The 25828-nt window shown below is 37.0% G+C and overlaps 1 protein-coding gene across 1 annotated transcript in view; it reads left to right on the top strand.

Annotated features, from left to right (window-relative positions):
* Positions 1-25828, top strand: part of LOC148945369 (cGMP-inhibited 3',5'-cyclic phosphodiesterase 3A-like) — a 287673-nt gene that overhangs the window by 8445 nt on the left and 253400 nt on the right. Inside the window, exon 2 of the mRNA XM_089098771.1 lies at positions 20604-20928. Within this exon, the coding sequence (XP_088954897.1) occupies positions 20767-20928 (162 nt within the window). The 5' untranslated portion in view covers positions 20604-20766. The remainder of the gene's footprint in view (positions 1-20603; positions 20929-25828) is intronic.

Raw genomic sequence — 25828 nt, forward strand, 5'->3', positions numbered from 1 at the left:
GGCTATGGTGATTTAAATCGTGCAGTTTTCATTTCGATCTGACACCATTTTCGTTGGGTATCAGGCTATTTTTCGAGATTCTCATAAATTTGTTTTCCCATTAAACTTTTACCATTAAGATTAGCGGAAATAACAGTTACTATTCCTATCTGACGCTGCAACCATGATAATTTTATTGTGGGTGAATTTTGAGAATATTTGTAGTTTTTCTTATATTTTCTGCTCAAGAACTAAAATGTTAGATTTCACAATAATTTCATTTTAGAAAGTATTTGAATATTCAGTCGAAATGTTCGACCAGCAGTAGTTTTTTTTTGTAATAACTCAAGAGTATTTTACTGTATAATTTGGTGAGGATGGGGAGGTGGATTTTTACTCATATGGATTGAGTCTAAATAATTTTTTTAGCAGAAATATAATCGAAGATTATACCAAGCGTAAAACTAACACAAATCATAATCAATAAATAAATGGAACCCAAACCGAGCAACTACAATAAATAACCAAGTCAAATTCAAAACGAGCAGAAATTAACATGAGTAGGGCTGACAACCCCCATGCCTTCTTAAGACTAGAACATAATTTGCACTTTACTGAAAAAAAAAAAATATGCATTGATTCCAATAAATTCCTTTAAGTCTTAAGAATTTTCGGTTTACTAAAGTTAAAAACGTTTAAACACTCAAAATGTATTTTTCAGTGAAGTGAAGATTATGTTCTATTCTTGAGAAGGCATGGGGTTGTTCACCCACCCCCCTTCACTCACTGAGGACCCTTCACTCAGAGACTTCTTGATGTAAGTTTTAAGTTATTTGGAGAAAATAAATTATTGGTTTTATGTTTCGGTGAACCAATAATTTGTTTTTATGCATTGGGGTTTCCTTACTCTAAAGACTTAGCCAACTACTCAGCCTGATTTTTCATTTCAAGCGTTCTAGGCGAGTCATTTCTCTAGTTTTTCTGGTGCTTCAATGACGGGGTACTATGGCAAAGTGCACTTAGGACTTAAGAGGCACATGACAGCTCTATTGCTATAAAAAAAATTTATTTTTTTATAAGGTAATAAATGCACCGCTCAGAATTAAAGTGAATGAAGGTCCAATGTAAAAACTGTCGAAATATGGCCTCCTATGATCATATAGCTCCAGTGAAAATCCTTTTCTATCAGCTATAATTTGGTTTTACCATTTATACCTGCTGTTGGCTTGGCTTAAATGGTAAGATCAAGAAAAGCTTTACCATACGAAAGTCAATTTTTACTCATTCTTTTTCCGGGTTGCAGCAGTAGCTAGCAACCTAGTAAGAGACGATCACATCCAATACTCAGAGATATAATAACCCATAACTCCTAAAAATAGAGTCAGAACAAAACAGAAATTACATTATTAGAACCGCCTTGTCTGAAACCCCTATATAGGAAACTTGCCGTCCCTTGGCCTGAACAACAAGGGAAATATGTTGGCTTGAAAATCAAGAAAAATGGTTGAAACCATGATATTGTGCATGTACGGCATCTTTTTTTTTCTCTCTCTCTTCATATAGCTTGGTACTGGAACATCGTAGAGAGCTTTTTAATTTTTATAAAGATTCATAGGTTCAAAGGTTTTGTTTTCTCTCACAACTGATGAGCTAGTTCACTTTTACATAGCCGAACAAAAAATGAAAAAAGACTTCATAAATTCTATAGGAACCTCCTTCATTATACGCGCACGGAGAAAAGTTTTCAAGTGCTTCATCAGAGAAGAGTGCTTAGTCTCCTTTGTCCACTATTTTGAGTACGTCATTGATAGTATTGACGCATAGGCATATTGTTTTACACTAATAGAGCCAACCTAGGCTTATACCACATATTTTCATGTGTTGCCGGGCAAATATACATCTTTATCCTTTTTTATTATTAGATTGGATTACTATATTAGAGAACCATTTCATGGTTTTCCAGTGGAATGGTTCTATCCTGTTTACGTAGCTATGACAAAGCTGATAACAGTCATGTACCTAGGAATTATTTTAGGGAAGGGGAAAGGGTAAACTCTAAGAAAACGGATGTAGTATATGGGAAACCTGGCAAAAATATTAAAAATTGGGGGAATAGCCTCCCTCGGCTCCTACGTAAATAAAACCAACACAGATTTTAATTCGAACTTAAATTCTAGACTATGTGTCCTAGACTGGAGAATTCCGATCTTTTTCCTCATGTACTCTGAATTCTGTTGTCTCTCACTTACTTATTGGGAATGCTTTCTGTTTTATATAATTGCAGCTACCATAAATAAGTAGAAACGAATCAACAGACAAAGCTTGAACGAGGTAAATGTAAACAGTTACACAAACTCCTGGGAAGGGGTAACTTTTCCAAGGGCGTTACAGCTCAAAACAACAATTGCATTTGAACTAAGTTTAGCTGTTTTATCTCAATTTTAGATACTAACAAGCTGGATTTAAAGCTTTGACGCTCCTAGGCCCGAGCGTTTTCCCGCTCCAGTTTTGCGAGATTTTCGGGGAAGTCCCCGAAAATTGGGAGGTAGTGGAAGCATTGAACAGAACGCAACTGATGAGCCAAAAAAAAAAAAAAAAAAAAATGAAAGAGAGAGGTGATACTGAACTATCGGCTACCATTCTTGGGAGACATTTGACAGTTTATAAGTGGCCACGAAATTCCTGTATATTTTTAAAATCACTTTTTTTGCGAATGGGCAGCGCGGCCCATTCATATTTGACGATAAATTACATCAGTGCAGTTTTTGTTCAGAAAAAAATCATTCAGTAATGATTTAATGCACCCCCTAGTATTGTGCACCCCCTAGGCCCGGGTCTAGTGGGCCTATTAGTAAATCCAGGCCTGGATACTAAGTTTGATGCGAAAAAAAAAATAAAAATGAATTAATCTTGTCATTAAAAGACAAAATTTGATAATTACTTTAGCCTAACGTTTAGAAATTGTCTAACCAAAAATGCAACAGCTTAAAAATATGCTGTTTTTATCACACATTGAGTTGTATTTCCCCAAAAGCTTTGTTTGGCTCAAAAATAGACATTTGAAAACAGATTTTCAAGTATACATTGGAAATGTGAAAATTGGTGGGTGGGACTGGAAGTGTTTTATTTACCCATCGGATTTTAAAACATTTGAACTCAAAATTCAATGTCAGAAGCAATACAGCAAAATCAGAACTTTCATCCTGGAAATATGTGATATACAAAATCCGAATCTTTTTATCATACCGCTTGCTGTTGTGTTAGAATACTAATTTTTTAAGCATTTAGGTTACAACTTTAGCGTAGAAAAACAGGGGTTGAGGGGGTTCATTGCTCGTTCTAAGTTTTAACGTCGCTCTCTGCTATAAAAAAAAATATATTGAATCTGTTCATTTTTATATAACATATAGGATTATCGTAAACTATGAGGGAGGCTGCCCCACCGCTCAACCCTTCGCTTTTGACACTATTAATTTAAAAAACTTTTTCCACAAAATAAGTTTTTCAAAGAAAAGTAAAGAACTCCATTAAACAGAAAAGTAGCAAAAATAAAAACGAATAATCTACCAAGCACGAAACTACCGCAAATCAGCATCAATAAATCAATGAAACACACAAGGAACAGGAATTACAATAATTAACCGAGTCAAACTCAAAACAAGCATAAATTAATAGAAGTTGGGCGCAAAAGCCCTATGCCTTCCCAAGGCCAAAACAAAATTTGCACTTTACTGCAAAAATGTAAATGTTTTTACTTTTATAACTTTAATAAATCCAATAATATTAACATTTTGATTACTAAATATCAGTATATGTATATTAAACTGACAATGCACATTCACTTGTATTTCTCAGTAAAGTGCAAATTTTGTTCTGGCCTTGGGAAGGCATAGGGGTTTTGCGCCCAACTTATGTTAATTTCTGCTCGTTCTGAGTTTGACTCGGCCACTTTCGCTTTCCAATCGCTCCAATCACTTTCGACTATTACAAAGGGCACTAGCCCTCTCAATTTCGAATTCAATGAGCCCCTTTTGAAGTTTTACGACAACTCTATCTATAAAAACGTTATATGCCCCCAGGGCATAACTTACAACCTTTGTTCTTGGGGCTCTGGAGGGTTTGTCATCCTTAAATACATAATTTCTAGAACTTTCAACTACGTTGAACAAAATGGCTATCTCTAGACTTTGATTGAATGGTTTTGGGGAAACGGTGGGCATAAGAGTGGGGTTAATTACTCTCCACTCACTTTCGACTATTAAAAAGGGCAATTTTAATTTCCAATGAAATGACCTCTTTTTGAAGTTTCTATAACAAATTTCTATATAAACTTTATATCTCCAAGGGCATAATTTACAACCCTTAAACTGAGGTCTCTGAGGGGGTTATCATCCTAAAAGACCTTATTTCCAGAGCATTCAACTACGTTGAACAAAATGAATATCTCAAAATTTTTATTGGATGTGTTTGGGAAAATAATCGCGAGAGGGGCGTTAATCGCTCTCCAGTCACTTTCAACTATTAAAAAAGGCACTAGCCCTTTCAATTTTCAATTGAATGAACCCTTTTGAAGTTTCTACGCTTTCAATAAAAACCTTATATGCCCCCAGGGCATAACTTACAACCCTTGCCCTGAGGGAGGGGGGGGGGAGGGTTGTCATTCTCAAAGAACTAATTTACAAAACATTCAACTACGTCGAATAAAATGGTTATCTAAAATATTGATTGGATGTATTTGGAGAAAAGATGGGCGTGAGAGGGGAGTTAGTTGCCTTCAAATCACTTTCGACTATTAAAAAGGGCACTTGTCCCTTGAATTGTTAATCGAATGAGCCCTTTTTCAAGTTTCTTCGTCAAAGATTTCAATAAAAAACCTTATTTGCCCCCAGGGCATAACTTAAAACCCTTGCCCCGAAGACTGTTGGGGGAGTGTCCTGCTCAAAGGTATAATTTCCTGAACTTTGAACTGCTTGGAACAAAATGGCTATCTCAAAATCTTTATTGGATGTATTTGGGGAAATACTGGGCATGGAAGGGGGGTTAGTTGCTTTCCAATCACTTTCGACTATTAAAAAGGGCACTAGTCATTTCAATTTCCAATCGAATGATCCCTTTTTGAAGTTTCTACGACAACGTGTCATTTAAAAACCTTATATGCCCTATGGGCATAATTTGCAACCCTTGCCCTGAGGGCTGTGAGGGGGGGGGGGGGTTGTCATCCTCAAAGACCTAATTTACAGAACTTAAAACTAAGTTGAATACAAGGGCTATCTCAAAGTTTTGATTAGATGTGTTTGGTGGAAAGGCGGGCGTGAGAGGCGGGTTAGTTACCCTATAATATCTTTCGACTATTGAAAAGGGCACTAGCCCTTCGAATTTCCAATTGATTGAGCCTATTTAAAGTTTGTACGACAACGCTTTCTATATAAAACTTTATACGCCCCCAGGGAATAACTTACAACCCCTGCCCTAAGGGCTGGGGGGGACTGTCCTCAAAAACATAATTTCTATCTGGAAATCAACTACGGTTAATAAAACGGCTATCTCAAAATTTTGATTGGATGTGTTTTGGGAAATGTTTGAAGTGGAAGGAGTTTTAGTCGCCTTCTAATCACTTTCGACTATTAAAAAGGACACAAGCCAGTCCAATTTCCAAATGAATGAGCGCTTTTTGAAGTTTCCACAACAACTTCTTCAATACGAAATGCCCTGTTCTAAAAGAAAGAATTAATAAATAATACATTGTGCCAACACCTCTCTTATATGCCCCCAGGGCATAACTTAAAACCCTTGCCCTGAGGGTTGTGGGGGAGTGTCCTCCTCTTTACTTAGTCCTCGTTTCTTGTCCCGGGGTTCCTTACTTAGGCAGCGCGATCGTGCTGCCTATGATTTATACAACAACTTTCTATTTAAACCTTATATGCCCCGGGGCATAACTTACAACCCTTGCACTTAGGGCTCTGAGGTGGTTATCATCCTAAAAGACGTAATTTCCAGAACGTTCAACTACGTTGAACTAAATGGATATCTCAAAATTTTGATTGGATATGTTTTGGAAAATGGTGGGCGTGAGAGGGGCGTTAGTCGCTATTCAATCACTTTCGACTATTAAAAAAGGAACTAGCCCTTTCAACTTCCAATGGAATAAGCCCTTTTGAAGTTTCTACGACAATGCTTTCAATAAAACTTTATATGCCCCAGGGCATAACTTACAACCCTTGCACTGAGGGCTCTGAGGGGGTTATCATCCTAAAAGACCTAATTTCCAGAACTTTCAACTACGTTGGACAAAATGGCTATCTAAAAATTTTTATTGGATGTTTTTGGGGAAAAGGTGGGCGTGAGAGGGTGATTAGTTGCCCTCAAATCACTTTCGACTATTAAAAAGGGTACTAGCCCTTTGAATTTCAAATCGAATGAGCCCTTTTTCAAGTTTCTACGACAAAGATTTCAATAAAAACCTTATATGCCCCCAGGGTATAACTTATAATCCTTGCCCTTAGGGTTATGGGGGAGTGTCCTCCTCAAAAATATATTTTCTATCTGGAAAACTACGCTGAACAAAATGGCTATCTCAAATTTTTTATTGGATGTTTGGGGAATGATGGGCGACGAGGGGGGGGGCTAGTTGCCCTCCAATCACTTTCGACCATTAAAAAGGGCACTAGCCTTATGAATTTCCAATCGGATGAGCTTTTTTTGAAGTTTCTACGGACAACGCCCTCTATAAAGACCTTACAAGTCCCCAGGGCATAACTTAAAACCCTTACTCTGAGAGCTGTGGGGGAGTTTCCTCCTCAAAAACATATTTTCTATCTGGAAATCAACTACGCTGAAAAAAATGGCTATCACAAAATTTTGATTGGATGTGTTTGGGGAAATTATATTCGTGGGGGGGGGGGCTAGTTGCCCTCCAATCACTTTCGACTATTAAAGAGGGCACTAGGCCTTTGAATTTCCAAGTAAATGAGCCTTTTTTGAAGTTTCTACGACAAAACCTATAAAAACCTTATATGCCCCCAGGGCATAACTTAAAACCCTTGCCCTAAGGGTTCTGGGGGAGTGTGCTCCTCAAAAATATATTTTATATCTGGAAATCAACTACGCTGAACAAAATAGCTATCTCCAAATTTCGATTGGCTTTGTTTGGGGGAAATATGGGTGGGGGGGCTAGTGGTCCTCAGATACATTCCGGCTATTTAAAGATTGACTAGAACTCTCAGTGTCAACACGAAAAAGCCCTTTTGAACTTTCTTCGACACACTCTTCCATATGAAGTACCCTCCTCTAAAGGAAAAAAAATAAATAAATAGTATATTGTGCCAACATTGTTCTTATATGCCCTCAGAGCATAACTTAAAACCCTTGCCCCGAGGGTTTGAAATATTTTCTATCCGGAAATCAACTACGCTAAACAAAATGACTATCTCAAAATTTTGATTGGATGTGTTTGGGGGAATGATGGGCGTGAGAGGGGGGGGGCTAGTTGCCCCCTAATCACTTTCGACTATTAAAAAGGGCACTAGCCACTTCAATTTCCAATCGAATGAGCCCTTTTCGAAGTTTCTACGACAACTCCTTCGATACGAATGCCCAGGTATGGAGGAAAAAAAAACCACATTGTGCCCACATCGTTCTTTACTTAGGCGGCGCTATCGCGCTGCCTATGATAGTCTTTTCAGAGAAAAAGAAAATAATACTTTAAACCTTTTCGTTTTTTTAAGAATTTATAGTTTGGCCTGCTAGTTGTATGCTGGAGAAAAAATTTCAGCAATCTTTAACAACATACACCCTTTTAAAAATCTGAACACCAATAGTACTGTTTAATTTAGTTTTATACCTCCTCTAGTTGACCTGAAATGGAAAACTTGATACCATTCGCAAAAAAATCTGTTTACTTTCTTTGATAGCTTGGATACACTTACGCTATGTTGATTTGGTTAAATTTTAAGAGCACAAGCAGCCCCGAAAGTTTGAACATAATACCCTCAGTCTTTCTTGGGATATTGTTGAGATGCCTTATTGAATTAATTAATGGTTTTTATTACAAATCTCTATAAATGCAAAGTATTAAAAATGTATTAGAGAAAAATGAAAATAAAAAAACAAGATACATAGAATAAACGAAAAGCTTAAATTAAAACTTCAACAATTAAAAAAAAAAAAAAAAACAATGGCGAAACTATTTACATAAAAAGACAACCATTACACATTATTGACTATAGCTTTAAACATACTATGCGTTGGGTCTAAAGATTTCAGGAACTTTTCCCTCCTGGTCGCGACTACGACGAAGGGGTCATCGAGTCCGTAACGTGCTGAAATCTGGCGGTTTCTTCGCCAGAGGGGAAGGCTAAGCAGATATTTTACAAACTTATAGAATACAGTACGGATTGTTTTTTTATCATCAAAAGTAAACATAGACCAGAAAAGTGACAAAGCTAAAATACGAGGGAAAGCAAAGGAATTGAAGATGCGTGCTAGAATGCGGCGGTTATATAGGCGTTTGCATGACAAAGTCATCCCATACGCTTTTCGGACTTTCTGTTTGAGATCAATTATTAGACAGGATCGGGTAGCTTTAAGATTAGACCCAATTGGCAAACCAAGGTAAGTCATTGATGCTGCTGCAGTAACAGTATTACTACCTAGTGCAAACATGACAGGCGCCAACTCTTTCTTACGACATTTAAAGACGACCACCTCGCTTTTGCTGGAGTTGAATTTTAGGCCTTTGTGAGCATATTCGTTAGACAAAACTCTGAAATTACTCTCTATGCCACTGACGGATCTACTCAGATTTAAAATGTCGTTGGATTAATTTATGAGAAACAGATCAATTCCACGAAAAATAAAACACGTATTACCGTCTTCTGAGCCTCGATGGTACTGTTATTATAAGGAGGCAGTGACTATTGATAAATATCTTCCTGTACGGGTATGAAGAATTCAGATACTGTTCGTCTCTGGTATTTCACTATCCGTACTATAACATTCAACTTAAAATACATCTGCCTACAAGTAGCGATTATAGATCTGTCAAGACCTCTCTTAAACGCAGAGACGAGCAGTTGTGCATGGACACCCGAATCAAAAGCCCCGCGGAAGTCATGGCCTGAGAGTACCACGGTTTCTCCTTGAACCTCTGCGTCCAGCAAAACATTTGACAATAGTCTTTTCACGTGCTCGCGGCTAATATTTCACTGGAAACCGAACTACGAATCTGGCGTACTACAAACATACTTTATCCCCTCAATCATTAATAACTCCATCAATTTACAAAAAACAGGAGCAACGGCTATTGGGCGGTAAGAGCAACATTCAGATGGGTCTTTACCTTTCTTGATGACAGGAGTAATTACACCGGTACAAAAAATATCTGCCACTAGACAGCAACTAAAAATCATATGGAACATTAGTGCAAGATGTACTGCTAACAGTTCCCTACCGAGAATTATATGCATGCCACAAATATTATCTATTCCTATAAAGTACTTCTTTTTTAGTTTACGGATATCTGAGCAAATATACGACAAACTCGCTGCGGGGCCGGGGCCTAGTTCCATGGTTTCTAAAAAGAAATCAAGGTTCCTTTCGAAATTGCACTCCAATTCAGGGTCAGGTAAATCCAATCAACTTCTGAAACAACTATTCCATTCATTTAGATTCAGGACGGATTTACTACTGAGCGCTTTTGCAGATCGATTCTTCTTGATAAATTTCCAAATTTTATTTGGATCGACTCGTATTGACTCACTGTTTTCATCAATCACACGAGTGCGATGCAAGGCGAGACATTTGGAGAGCTGCCGCTTTGTATACAATCGAACATTGTTTGCAACGCCTTGTTTAGAACGGCCCGAATCAATCCACACACATTACCACATTTTAGCTTGTTGACACGCATTAACCAAAGCTGGGTTTTCCGACCATCCTGGAACTTGTGATCCAATTCTCACTTTACGAATAGGAGTCGCGGTTTTTTCTGCTCAGCGCAAGGTGTGAGTTATTTCACTACAGTAGATATTTAGAAATATTTGTTTCTCATCACATGCAATCGGCGAGCTTTGGAGTAGTAGCTGGAAAGGGACTTTAATCTTTTCCAGGATTCCGTCACACACAGACCTGAACATGGCTAAATTAGCTTTTTGCCATTCAGTCTTCTGGAACCACTTTTTCTCCTTTGGAGCATCATTTGGGCATTATTCAAGAGGTCATTAATAATGAAGGTATTAGCCTCTGGAAGGTGATCAGAAACACAGAAGCCGATATCAACCTCACAGTCACCATGAGTCCTCAAGTCGGGAGAGCAGAGCAGAACGTCGAGCGAGGACGTGGAACCGGAATTATGCACATACGTGAAGTCTACTCTGTTTCTCAGTACCCAAAAACTTGGGCAGGCATCGAGCAGGATTTGACCTCTCTGATCATTAGCATCAGAGAGGTTAGAGTTCATATCTCAGGCAATAATACAGGAAAGTTTTTCCGCCGCGCATAATGTAGCAACAGCGGCTACTTTCCCACAAGCAATATTAAACTTATTGTCAGATTGGACATTCCTGTAGTTCGTTGGTATATAGACTGAGAGCACAACAGTATTTTTAATTTTCACTGCAGTATAAAAGTCCACTTTTTTAAACGTCGCGGCACAAAGCGAGGCACGGATAATAATAGCAGCACCACCAGAGGGATGCCCTGTTCCCAACTTCCTAAAAAGAATGCTAAACACATTTACGTTTTCATTTAGTTGTAAGTGCTAGAGTCCCTCAGCCGACAGGAAATGTTCTTGCTCGCACACAAAGTCAACTTTATTAGCAAGGTTTTCTAAAAGTGGTAATTTATATAGTACTCCGCCATTTATGTTCCACGTCTCTATTTTCAGAGGATTGGAGCTGGTTATCGCTTAGAAAGGGCTTTTTTGGCTTCTGGACAACTGAAACTGTAGCAGGGGTGCTTATCGGAGCCACAGAGGGCGCACTTCATCTGGTTCTGGTACTGGTTGTCTTAAGAATTAGTGTGGCCTTCTCCGAAGTTTTAGGATATTGCTTTATTAGAGCATTCCTTTTAAATATGCCCATAGGCATGACACTTATAGCAACGCCTCGGGAGAAAATGAAAGTCCTCGACTGGAATTCGTTCGTAGCCTATAATAAGCGGAGATTTCATCGCGGAGGCTAGATGCTGCTTGTTCACAAATTTCAGTCTGAACGATCTCGTTTTACCGATCTGAGAGGCCTCAGCACAATTATTCACAAGACCACAAAGATCCTCCTCTCTAACGCTGGTGGGTACGTGCCTGATTATAATAAAGAACGCAGAAACGGACACTTTTGCTTTAATACTTGAGTTGGACTTAACAATAGCCTGTGCAAATAATTTTGCAGCCTCTTGATTATTTAGAACAACTTTCCGGTCTGTTTTGTAAGATTTCAGTTCCACAATATTTCCACAGTTGCTTCCACATACTTTATCGAGATAATCCTTTCGTGAAATGGGATCGTCCAGTCCTTTCGGGGGATTCTTTATCACGACTGCAGAAGTCGACACTGTCGCAGTTTGCAGTGGAACAGAGGAGGCTGCCGATGTGGACTGACTCGTAGATCTCACAAAACTGTCAAACTTAGCACTAAGCTCATTCACTTTCCTGGTCAGTGTCGCTGAGATTTCTCCGCCAATCATAGGAACCTCGTCAGGCTCATTGATAACAAAATACGGCAAATTGACTTTGTTGTCATCGCAGTATTTCATTGCTTTTATGATATCGAATATGTGGTCAGTAGGTTTGTCACGATTAGTTGGCCTAGTTGACTGGCCTGCCTCAGACCACAGTAATTTTTTTGAATTCCGTATATCATCCAACTCAAATAACTCAGCAGCTTTGCTCATTATATCCGCACTCTGATTTCCCGCTTTATACGCCCTTACTGCAAAATTCAACACGGCATTCCATTTTAGTCTCTCTTTCACACCAGTATCATCCGGCGACATATTTCGTACATAACGTAATCACACAAAGTCCAATATTAGTCCATTGATGGAGTAAAAAAAGATAATAGCAGAAATTCACTTACAAGAGAAGTAAGGGTAGCGTTGTAGGCTATTTTCCTTATCCCCGCAATTTAAGGGGCAAGGCCAGTGGGTACCACAACTCTTGCAGGTAACTCTTTCATCTCTCTTCTGCTTACTTCTCTCCTATCACTTTTATCGCAGCGTAATTGCCTATTCTGTGCCGAATACTATTTTTGAATTTTAGCTTATTTCGTATCGTATGTCCAATTTATATTTGTACTCCGTAGCTTGATAGCTTTTCCCCAGTTTTATCATTTTTGACCTTGATCTTGACCTATATCCTATAGGTCACTGCTATGAAAATATCAATAAGAAAATCCGCAGTCCCAAAGGAATTCTCACTAAAGTTGCAATACTTATTCAAATTTTAATCCTTTGTTCACTGAATTAATAATTTTCAAAATATTGGCTGAAGGTCAAGAAGCGACAATAATCCTTTACCAATTATTAGCGATCGGTTAAATCCAAAAAGAGGTCTTAACACCATGAACACAGTGCATTTTGATTTAATCTTATGGCAACGTTTCGTTTTTAAACAAAAAGTCAAATGGGAGGGGGATTAGTTCCCCTCCAATCATTTTCGACTATTAAAAAGGGCATCATACCTTTCTATTTTCAATCGAATGAGTCCTTTTCGAAGTTCATACGACAACTCCTTTGATACAAAGTGCCCTGGTCTAAACAACAACACCAACCAAAAAATAATACATTATACCCACATCCATCTTTACTATAAAAATATCAAGCCTTCCAATTACTTTCGACTATTAAAAAGGGCAATAAGCCTTTCGATTTCCAATCGAATGAGCCCATTTTGAGTTTTTGAGACAACATCTTCTTATAAGCCCCTTATATGCCCCCAGGGTATAAATTGCAAGACTTACCTTAAGTTCTATGAGTTTGGTTGTCATCTTCTAAGACCTAATTTCCAGAACTTTCAAATACGTTACACGAATTGGCTATCTCACAATTTTGATTGGATGTGTCTGCCAAAATGGTGGGCGTGAGAGGGGCGTTAGTCTCTCTAATCACTTTCCACTATTAAAAATGGCACTAGCCCTTTCAATTTTCAATCAAATGAGCCCTTTTGAAGTTTTTACGACACCGCTTTCAATAAAAACCTTATATGCCCCCAGGGGATAACTTACAACCGTCGCCCTGAGGGCTGGGGGTGTGTGTGTGTGTCATCCTCAAAGATTTAATTTCCAGAATTTTCTGCAACGTTGAACAAAATGGCTATCTGAAAATTTTGATTAGATGTGTTTGGGGGAATGGTGGGTGTGAGAGGGAGGGGGGTTAGTAATCCTCCAATCACTTTCAACTATGAAAAAGGGCACTAGCCCTTTCAATTTCCAATTGAATGAGCCCCTTTTGAAGTTTTTACGACAACTCTATCATTAAAAACCTTATATGCCCCCAGGGCATAACTTACAACCTTTGCCCTGGGGGCTCTGAGGGGTTTTTCCATCCCTAAATACATAATTTCCAGAACTTTCACCTACGTTGAACAAACTGGCTATCTCTAAACTTTGATTGAACATGTTTGGGAAAATTGTAGGTGTGAGAGGGGGGTTAATTACTATCCACTTACTTTCGACAATTAAAAAGGCAATTTCAATGTCTAATCAAATAAGCCCCTTTTGAAATTTCTGTAACAACGGTATATATAAACTTTATATGACCCCAGGGCATAACTTACCACCCTTGCACTGAGAGCTCTGATGGTGTTATCATCGACCTAATCTCCAGAACTTTCGACTATGTTGAACAAAATGGATATCTCAAAATTTGTCCTGTGTGTCCTCCTCAAAAATATAATTTCTATCTGGAAATCAACTACGTGGAACATGAAGGTTATCTCAAAATTTTGATTGGATGTGTTTCAGGAAATGGTGGGCTTGGAAGGTGTGTTAGTCGCCTTCCAGTCACTTTCGACTATTAAAAAGGGCTCAAGCCACTCTAATTTCTAATTGAATGAGCCCTTTCCGAAGTTTCTACGACAACTTCTTCGATACGAAGTGCCCTGCTTTAAAGGAAAAAAATAATATATTATACATTGTGCCAACATCGTTCTTATATGCCCTCAGGGCATAACTTAAAACCCTTGCCCGGAAAGTTGGGGGGGAGTGTCCTCCTCAATAACATAATTTTTATCTGGAAATTAACTACGCTGAACAAAAGGGCTATCTCAAAATTTTGATTGGCTGTGTTTGGGGGAATGATGGGCGGGGGGGGGGGCTAGTGGCCCTCCAATCACTTTTGACTGTTAAAAAGGGCACTAGCCCTTTGAATTTCCAATCGAATGAGCCTTTTTTGAAGTTTCTAGGACAACGCCTTGTATAAAAACCTTATATGCCCCCAGGGCATATCTTAAAACAAAATGGCTATCTCAAAATTTTGATTGGATGTGTTGGGGGGAATGATGGGCGTGGGGGGGGGGGGTGGCTTGTTGCCCTACAATCACTTTTGACTATTAAAAAGGGCACTAGCCACTCCAATTTCCAATCGATGAGCCCTTTTCGAAGTTTCTACGACAACCCCTTCGATACGAAGTGCCCGGGTATGGAGGAAAAAAAAAAATAATAATACATTGTGCCCATATCGTTCTTTACTTAGGCAGCGCGATCGCGCTGCCTGTGAAAGGTTAGCTTTTATAACTATGTTTCGAGAATAATAGGGTTAATTTAGGTCCTCTGAACCCCTTCTGTCCCAAGTCTAATCAAGTAAGCACATGAACGTCTTTTACCTATAGACACAAAATATTTATGCAATAAGTAGTGTCTGTTGCACCTTCGGTACCGACGTTGCATGCTTATTATCCGTGTATTCCTTCAAATGATGGGAAGTTAAGGGATAAACTTCCCCCCACCTTTCAGTGGATCTAAAGGACCTCTCATGGAATCTTGGAAAAATATGGCTTACATGCCTTTTTTTAGGTTTTAACACCCTCTTTCTTGTACCCATAGAAAGATCCACAGAAAACCCCCATAATAGCTGGTGGGCAATTATACAATATTGTACATACATGAATGAAGCTATAAATGAATCAACTTAGTCAAATGAAGATAGCTAATAGTTGTTTACAATAACTAGCCACTTTGTATTAACTGCACATATATTTAGGAGAGAATACGCCACGGTGGGACGATTTGGTCTCTAAAATTGGGAGGCTTTATAAAAAGCTTTTCGGTATTTTTAAACCAACTGGGTATCTTAAAATTCACTCGATAGTGTTTTGCTCCTATTTGTACCCACGCTATTATATTGTGTCACAAAATGGCAGCAATCGTCATTTTGCTATGGCACGGTCACTTGTTAGGTAAAGAGAGTACTAGAAATTGCAGTTTTCTTTCAAAAGAGCCCTCTTCTGACATTCTGCCACTATTGGCTCGACGGGATCACCTCCTCGATGTAAAAAATAAACATACTTAACTTTTCTCGGTAAAATAAAAATGTATTATATTTGTCGATGTGGGCCTGAAACCTTTGGTTTTGGGGCTCCCAGATATGTTGATGGTTGGGGCTCCGGGTTGGGGCTGGGGTTGAGCCCCAACCTTTGGTTGGGGCTCCCAGATATGGGTTTGGTGGTGTCTTTCTTCCTTTTTCTAAAATTATCAAAATGTCTAAATTCCGATAACTTCTGATGAGTCACTTTAAATCAAATAAACTTCACATTTCTTTGTAATCTTGTTCTCAAACTTTTTTTTTTTTAGAGTTTCGTTCACTATTGACAATACTCGCCCTTGACTGGTCTTTAATATCATTAATGGTTTGACAAAAATTATCCCTTTTGACTAATGATAAGGTAAAGGCAAAATTATACAGACAAGGATTATATTTATAATGGCTCCAACTCACGACCCTGGCAACCGTGTCTGTGACGAACAGCCTTGTTTTGCTACGGAGAGGAATAATTCAGAAATAATGTAATTGATTCTGGGAAAAACTGGTAATATTTTATTGAATTAGTTCAACTTCGACCAATGATTTAAACATGCGTTTCTATGGAGTTTTACGAGCTTAACATAGGACACACAACATTTGATTAGTTTCTATGTTTTCTAACAGTTAGAAATTAGACCAAGTTCAATAAAGCTAAACTAATGGCACATAGCTGGTAAAATATCTGTATGGCATTGACTGTGTCAACGCCAACGCACCAGTTGACTGTGTCAACTGTTGGGATAGAGTCGGATCTCATAACTGTCGGATCTCAGTAATATATATATATATATATATATATATATATATATATATATATATATATATATATATATATATATATATATATATATATATATATATATATATATATATATATATATATATATATATATATATATATATATATATATATATATATATATATATATATATATATATATATATATATATATATATATATATATATATATATATATATATATATATATATATATATATATATATATATATATATATATATATATATATATATATAGGTAATTTCGGAGACCACACTAAGATTTACTACTGATGTTTAGTTTAGTTTTACTACTGATGATGGTCACTGCATATGTGACGGATATATCCAGTATTTTTTTGATATACATATATATATATATATATATATATATATATATATATATATATATATATATATATATGTAAATAAAATTTATGTTGTAACAATCCATGTAAGCGAGTTGATGTAGTAAATAGCGATGTCTCTCATGTATTATTTTTCCCCGGGCCACTTATTATAGAGTGAGTAAAAAGATGGGCATGCAATGAATCATTTGAACTAGAATCATATAAATATTTCCAAGGCTTATTATTAGAGGTACAGAAAGGGCCCATTGTGCGTGCAACACCACCCTGCCACAAACTTGTCAGTATAAAAATGCTAGGTTTTCAAGTCTATTGTATACATAGCTGAACACTGAACTAGAGCGACAAAATGATCAGGTCACTAAATTTCCAGGATTTAATGCGGCTATTGTTTCAAATTATATGAGTAATTTTACGAGGGAACATCAGTGCCAGAAAAGGTGCTTAGGGTGGTAATATTCCATTTTACGAAGTCCAATTTGAATTTCAAATAAATTTTGACGGGAACACAATATGGGGCAGGAGGATTCACTGGAAATTCGGTAGACGGGTACCTACACTCAAAGAAATTTGTCCCAAGAAAATTTAAGCAGCTGACCTTGAGAGTCCAGATGATGGCAGGCTTCAAAATTCTATGTGATAGTCTGTGGATCGCCGGATTACTAAAATCCCTGATGCCTGCTTATATCTCAACCAAGAAAAGTAAATTGTGTAAAATTTCTTGGAGGAGTTTTCTTGACTTTAGCTATGTTCTCAACAAATTCAACCGGATGGGGGTATTTTCTAGATAAAGGAGTAGCGACTCAAAAGGGATGCATCGCTTAAAAATATCTGTGTAAAATCCTCATTCACATGACCATTTGGCCCTAGGTACTTGCCCTGTAAGTTTCAAGCCAATCGAAAACAAAAACTGTCTATGTTTCTGCTGACACATTGACTATGGAGCTGGAACTTTAGTGTCAAATGCCCATTTTGTGCCTCCAGTCATGCATCTTGAAAATACGTCTGTGAATCTGGTTTGAACACGGTGCAACATGCCGAACTTCAACTAAAATTTGGTGGTGGTATGAGGGGCTGAGGACTTCGGTCGTCGAATTTTACGGATTAAAAATCCAGCCATGACTCCTGTTCACTTATGGATAATTGACTGGGGGGGGGGGGTTCGAGCTGTCATACAGTTCGAAATCCTTGCGTCTTTTCAGCTCAAACAGAGTACAACCTGATTATCTTTCAGCTAAATGGTTTACAGTGGGATCGGGTGGGTTTAGCTCTGCCATCATACAGATTATAAGTTTTTTTTGGCGATTCCAGCTCAGGGTGAAAATTTGGTAGTGGTTTCGTGACTTACAAATGTTTTCACTTCTCTTTCTTTATTGGCTAAACAACTATGTAGCTTTCGTTGACTGTGCATGAATGAAGAAAAAAAGGATTTAATTCGCTTTGTCAATACATAGCCAAGTTGTAAAGAGTCAGCCGTTCTTAGGTTTGTTTGAAATTAATTTGAAAAACTTTTTAACAAAATAAGTTTTCAAAGAAAAGTAAAGAGCTACATTAGATTAATTTATTTCAAAACGACCTTGTTAACCATGATCAATAGGTAACCGCCCATGGGAAGACATAAATGCACTTGCACTGGGAGTTACCACAAACTATTTCAACTTACTTAAAATTTCTTACTCAACTTACTTACTTTTTAAATTTCTAAATAAATTTTAAATTTCTTATTAACAAGTACTAATGAACATTCTCATAAAACACTGAAAAAAAGAAAGAAAAGAAAAGAGAAAAAAAGGAAAACAAGATAAATGGAAAAGAAAATAAATGATAACATATATCTTCAATATCTGAATCCTGGCTCGTCATCCCCTAACGAAAAATTCTTTACTCTTTTTTCAAACAAATGGTGGTGTTCAGCCGCCTTAACACTATCAGGGAGGGAATTCCATACCCCTGGCCCATATTTTTCATTTGAAATCCAGTTCGACTTCCACTCCTATACTCCGTCACCAGATTGTTAGCTTTCCTTGTACAATAATCATGCAAATCATAATTTTGTCGAAAAAAAAAAAAAAATCTAAAACACCGATGGACACACTTCATGCAAACACTGTTAAGTAAAAACCGCAGCCTGGTAGTCACGAACATGTCCCTCATCCATCACCTTTAATTTCCTAAACATACTACGGTATTGTTAGTTTTTATGTTTTTATACTTGGAGGTTATGCTTGTAGTTTAGCTGTTTTTATGCTTGGAGGTCCCCTTGTCACTGGGAACACACCTATAAGTTTCAAAATGATTGGGAAGATACACATTTTTGCTTGTTGTGACGCCATGTTGGCAAAATTTCTTGTGCGCATTTTGACGAAATTATGCCACTGAGGAAGAGATTTAATTTATAGATGCATGCAGCAATATTCGGAGGGGGGAGGGGGGCTAATACAGTTTTTAGCTTGGGGGATTCAAAAAGTGCTTTTTCCATACCTTTATATGGAATGTCACTCCTCCTTTGGATTCTTAATGTGAATTTTAATTCGCCGTGCAGGGATGAATTGATATCTGAAGACAGTTCTTCCCCGGAGTAAATTCCTACGCCTTTGCCTGGTTTAGTATACAGTAAATTTTATAAGATTCTTTCTGTTCTTTTTTTTCTTCTCGAAGACGCTGCTATTTTATACAAAATGGAAACATGGTGGTGATTTTACCCTTTAGTCCCTCTTTGTCATCTACCCCTTTTAAATCTGTATCATCACCAGTATAAACCCCCTGCTCTCAGGTAAGAGGAGCGACTATCCAGCCTATTTGTAACTATCCAGTATTTCGTAACATTTCTGTTAAAGAAATTAGGCAACTTGGATATTTCTGCGTTAATTATACAACTTGCTAACGTATGAGTTGGTAAAATTTATTTTCACTCTTGCTGTATATTAATTACACTTATTTCTGTCAATAAACATTTACGCTTTTTTAGATTGAATTAGAAACATCTGATTCAAGCAATATTTGAAATAGTTTCTGCAAGCGAGAGTATGCAATCTCTTTCAGCGCATACAACTTGAACCTCTTGGAGTTCCCATCTTCTTTCCCAAGTCAATATCTCAAACTAGTTTCGGTCTAAGCCGTACTAGCGTTGTTCTGCTTGAATACTGTATTTAACAGTTGTTGGAATATGAATTCAAGTTTGATATGAATATTGCATGTTCTTATTAAGGTGCGCTATAATGTATATGTACGTTACACACAATCAAACACGCACACACACACACACACACACACACATGTATATATATATATATATATATATATATATATATATATATATATATATATATATATATATATATATATATATATATATATATATATATATATATATATATATATATATATATATATATATATATAAACCAAGTAAAAGATCCCATTGTTTGATATTTTTGTGAGGTAGGATTTTTTTTCACTTGCCAGAATTGTAGGGTAAGATTGATTTCAAAGATATTTGTATTTTCAATGATAGTTAATAAAAACGTAAATGAAAACAGCACCCAAACCAAGATCTATTGCACTCTTAGTTTTGTTTTAAAACGTACAACAAAATTAGAAATAAATTTGGACCATTGATACGGTACTTGCTCCAGCCAGGTAATCAGAGTTGGGGATGCCATTTGAATCAACCACCCCTTCCTGCACCCCACCAGAAATCTCGTGTTTTATCTGCTTTTTGCCATTATATCTTATTTTCCATATAATCCGTCTATTGTTTGTTCTTAATTAAAGTCATATCCCCAACAATATCCCCCTCCTCCCCAAACAATTCCCTGCACTCATATCTGACCGAGTTTGCACTTGGCCTTTGGCATTTCCATAAATCTAAGAATGGTGCCCATTTACTATATTTTCTTTTATTTTTCGTATACTTAGACTGTTAATTCTTTGGTTTTACTTCTTTTTCGTTTTTTCCCCTTTAGGGTTGCCGTCAGGTGCTATTATGAAGCGATATTCCCAGTCTGTAAGCAGTAAGAAAAGTTTTTAACCATATGATATACAATTGCAATATTGGAAAGCTTTATAAAATATTGTGCCGATTTATTCGGCATTATCGGTGCCAAATACTTTGATCCTCCGTCATCCATGCAAGAAGGGGAAAACGCTGCGGCTATGCAGAGTGATGATGACGATGAAGCTTCGACCACACGGCGCCGTAGGACCTCAAGTACAACGAGCCAAACATCACCACAGGAAATGCGTAGAACATCACTACCAGCCATCTCCTCCTATTCAAAGTCGAATTCGGTAAGTTGAGTTAAGTTTCGTAAGTGAAAATGATATTTTTTGAGTGGTCTTCAGGCACAGCAGATGCATAGGCCGTGGAGAAATTCTATCGTAGAAATGAATCATTTAAACAAATATGCTCGTTTGCAACTGCATCTGCTGCGACCACTGTATATAAATATAATACAGTATGATTATTCCCTATCTCGACCATTATACAAAGCCGGACCGAAATGCAAGTGCTCCGGAGAACATTTAAACAAGTGTAAACATAAGCAGCATTCTATTTTTTCACGGGTCAGACAAGTCAGATTTCTCTTCAGCTTTGTAACACTAACTTTTAAAGAATCTAATTTTAAATTAATTTATTCCAATACATATATAAAAATTGGAAGTTAGTATTGCAATATTATTATTAGATGTTTTTAGGAATTACAAGTAGGTTTCGAAGTCTCGAGTTGGTTTCAAAGACATTTTGAGAAAGTTTCTGCGAAAATACATGTTCCAGGATAATATACACTGGATCACTGATGGCAAATTAAATGGGAGGAGCTGTTTGTACGCGCCGAGGTTGTAGTTGCCATAAATCACTAAGCCGTGATCTTACTGTTACATTTTTTTTTATATACAATGGCTGCGACTCTCTGTGATTTCCCTTTGAGAGGGGAAAAATTGTTCCATGCTCACATTACCATTTATCCGATATGCCTTAGCTGCATGTGAGTTAGTAATTCTACAAAGTGACTGCGTTTATATCGACATCTACTGTATGTGACTTCTATATATCTCTTGGTCTTCGGCTGTCCAAAGGTATTAATACGTATATCGCTCATATTCTTTTTTATTATCATATCTAGACTTATTGACTTTTCCATAGTTAAATGAATATGCTGCATAGAACCTCTTATGGCCTATACCAAAGGTCATAAATCGATTATCATTGGAACTAAATTATATCAGAATTAGGCACTTGGCAAGTTTGTGTGGTTTTCTAAAGTAAGAAGCAAATGCTTCTAGAAATAGATAGATAGAATAGGTAGAATTAGAGAAAGTATATCATGTGATATTTTAAACTCAGTTTCACTTATTTGCTAAAGTAATTTTTAAAATTAACAAAACTCAGTTCCATGTGAAGGGGGTTTAAACACTAAACAGCACATTTAAGGCTATTATTTTCTAGTTTCTCCCCAGTTTCCGTTGGTCCAAGCATTTGGGAATTCCGCTGCATCAAGGTCATAAATCGATTATCATTGGAACTAAATTATATCAGAATTAGGCACTTGGCAAGTTTGTGTGGTTTTCTAAAGTAAGAAGCAAATGCTTCTAGAAATAGATAGATAGAATAGGTAGAATTAGAGAAAGTATATCATGTGATATTTTAAACTCAGTTTCACTTATTTGCTAAAGTAATTTTTAAAATTAACAAAACACAGTTCCATGTGAAGGGGGTTTAAACACTAAACAGCACATTTAAGGCTATTATTTTCTAGTTTCTCCCCAGTTTCCGTTGGTCCAAGCATTTGGGAATTCCGCTGCATCAATCTCTCATACCCCCTTGTGTACAGGTATGCCTATAGTCCTTCTATTGATAAATCGTGTTTATGCTAATGACCCCATGCCCGATTCGTTATGGGTTGGGTCTAATTACTCCTGTGCTTAAAGGAATTTGAGAACTGACACTCGAATTTGTCTTCTTTTGTACTACTTGCATTATCTACGGATACTCTTGAGTTTATCGAGCAGGCTTCATTAATGGTTACTTAGAAAAAACCTAAATTTATATTTTAAAACTTCAACAGCTTTTTCTCATATAAAAATGCTGAGGATTATAACAAGACAATAACAATGAAGCTATTCAAGACCATTCTGGCGTTTTGAAAAATTACGTTGGTCGGACACGTTTTTATCATCGACTGGCATTTTGTATGCTGTGAATTTATTTAGGCTGATGCCAGACTAACCACACCTCAATCTTTGCAGCCGAAGCTGTTAATCATCGCTAACTAATTTGTACTTCGGAAAGACAACAGTCCAATGCTTGCCAATCAAAAAATAAAATATATAATTACTTGGGGTTATAGCTATTAGTGATCGTTTTTTTTTGTGCTATTAGATTCATATGCTATTATGTTAGCCTTGATTATAATTGGTACATTTTTAGAGATAGCTGATAGTCATTGTAAATAATAAAGGGATTTTGGCTAATCTAAGCGTATGGTGCTTGGTTCTCATCGTACTCTCCTAGTTGAAGACTAACATATCACTGAGCCTAAAACGGTAGGGTGTTCCCGAGAGGTGGTCCACTTTCAATAATTTAATGTGCACCAGGCTGTGCCTGCCATCCACGGTGGTAATGTGCCACGCGCTTCACAAAGTTTTTCATGCGTAGTACGAAAATACACCAGGTTGTGCATGCCATGCATGGTAGTAATATACCACGCTCTGCACGAAGTTTTTCATGCGTGGTACGAAAATACACCAGGTTGTGCATGCCATGCATGGTGGTAATATGCCACGCGCTGCACGAAGTTTTTCATGCGAGGTACGAAAATACACCAGGTTGTGCATGCCATGCATGGTGGTAATATGCCACACACTGCACGAAGTTTTTCATGCGAGGTACGAAAATACACCAGGTTGTACATGCCATGCATGGTGGTAATATGCCACGCGCTTCACAAACTTTTTCATGCGTGGTACGAAAATACACCAGGTTGTGCGTTTCATGCATGGTGGTAATATGCCAAGCGCTGCACGAAGTTTTTCATGCATGGTAAAAAAAACGTGGCTTTGTGAAGCTATGTTACGCTTGGTGAAAAAAAATGGTGCTCATAAGATTTACGCCAGGTGGCAAACAGTGGATGAACCTTCGGCTGTTCCTTACGCTTTTTTGACGGAGTTAGAAAGTGAGAAAGATTTCTCTAATGTTTTTATCCATTAGTCACATTTTTAGAATCTTAGTTACTTTATAGGAGGTAGGAGAGACTGGTTATGTTTAGGGCAAATCTGTATAGGATCGCTAGACATAATTGAGCTAATCCTGAACCCTAAACCCAATAATTTGTGTTCTATATACCAAAATTAAGTTCCTTTTGTCAAACTAAACAGTGCAACTTATACAAATCTTTGTCATTGAAATGCTTGAGAATAATATACACCGGGAAAAGCTAAAAGACTTAAATTTCGTTTTCCTTTATAATTATCAAGTATGAGACGCACTCTTTCGTTTGGGGCACGATGTTATCTCATGTGCCTTCTTCTTCCGAAGAAGGCGCAAAATCTTGATATTACACACTGCAGTAAATTCAGCATGTATGTGAACTACATGCTCGAGTTTCAATCCCTCCCTCCTTAAGACACATGTTACGTTTTATCCACTACGGGATCATCCTGGACTCTGTCCGATTTTGTCCCTCAGAGGGCGCGTAGTAAAAAGCAGAAACAATTTTTGCTGGAAGTTGATAATGAGTTCAATGCTCCCAATAATATCGCGTCTGTTTCAAAAAACTGATTTATGTAAGAATGGTGGATTTTTTAAATAAAAATTCTTATTTTCACCCTACTCAGTTCGGATTTCGTCATGGGATGTCAACAGAGCAAGCTTTGCTTTTTTTAACAACATTTGTCAATGATTCGTTGGATGCGGGTTGAATGGATTCTTAGCCTGCGTTCAATAGAGCTTATTACAATTAATTCTAATGATTTATTGAATAAGCGCAATTATTGTAATGTATTGAACGCGGTTCTGGTTGATAATTACGCCAATAATTTTCCATCTGTAAAAGGATGGGATTGCAGTTTATTGAGCCTTGAAGCACAATCAGAAAATAATAATTGCAAGAAGCACTTTTTGACACAAATTTATTAGTTACAATTCCTCATTGGACGCCATGAGAGAGAGAGAGAGAGAGAGAGAGAGAGAGAGAGAGAGAGAGAGAGAGAGAGAGAGAGAGAGAGAGAGAGAGAGAGAGAGAGAGAGAGAGAGAGAAAAGAGAAAGAGAAAAGAGAAAGAGAAAGTTATATTGTACTGAATTTAATGTTAATGTTTTTTTTTAATGTTCTGAATTTAAGTTTAATGTTTTAAGTGTTTTTGGCTGTTCATGTTTAACTCGAGACTTGGCTTCAACCCCTGGTTCTGGATTCTTAAAAAAAAATCGAAACAAATTCTGTTCGTTTATTAGTTTTTGTTTATTATTAATTTTCCATTTTTGTTATCACTGTTTATTAGTAGCCTATGCCGTCGCAAGCTTAGCTTTTGGTTTGGTTCTGATCATTTTGTTGTATTTAGGTTTTTAATAAATTATTATATTACTACTTACGTAAACATGTATTTTGCAAATATTGAAGTTAAAAATAACCCTTTGAAGCATTTTATTTATTGTTTAGCATTTGCGAATTATTTCAAATCATGGGCACAACGGAACGCCCTGTCTATTCAGAGAATGCACAACTTTAATTACTTTTAAGACAGACTCAAGTTAGAATAAAAACGAGGAAATTTTTTTGCAACTAATTTGAATCATGTCAGGATCGAAGCTGATATTTATAACATGAACTTTTATTAATTGCTAGTATTTAAACAGTCGTGTTATTTCTTGGGGTAAGGAAGCTTTTCAATGAAAGCTGAACAGCTTTGTGTATTTTATTTGACTCCCTGACTATCGAATGTGGAGGGGGTCCAGAGTAAAAACCAGGCTGAAGTAAGCCTGCTAGCTAATCCTTACAAAAAAAAACAACCCTTATTAAACAATGGCCAAAAAAGCCAAGTGGCATGGACCCTTAAGGTATCATGAACAGGATTGTTGAATTATGCGAAAATAGGGTTTTTCCCAGTTAAAAGCTTTTCCAACTTCAAATAAGTAATGCGAATGTTCAAATTTTAGGTGATATTCATGCTTCCAGAAATTCTATTGTTATAAAA

This window comes from Artemia sp. Qi Xiang Cuo, chromosome 13, assembly GCF_049724085.1.
Source record: "Artemia sp. Qi Xiang Cuo chromosome 13, ASM4972408v1, whole genome shotgun sequence".
In the NCBI taxonomy this organism is placed as follows: Eukaryota; Metazoa; Arthropoda; class Branchiopoda; order Anostraca; family Artemiidae; genus Artemia; species Artemia sp. Qi Xiang Cuo.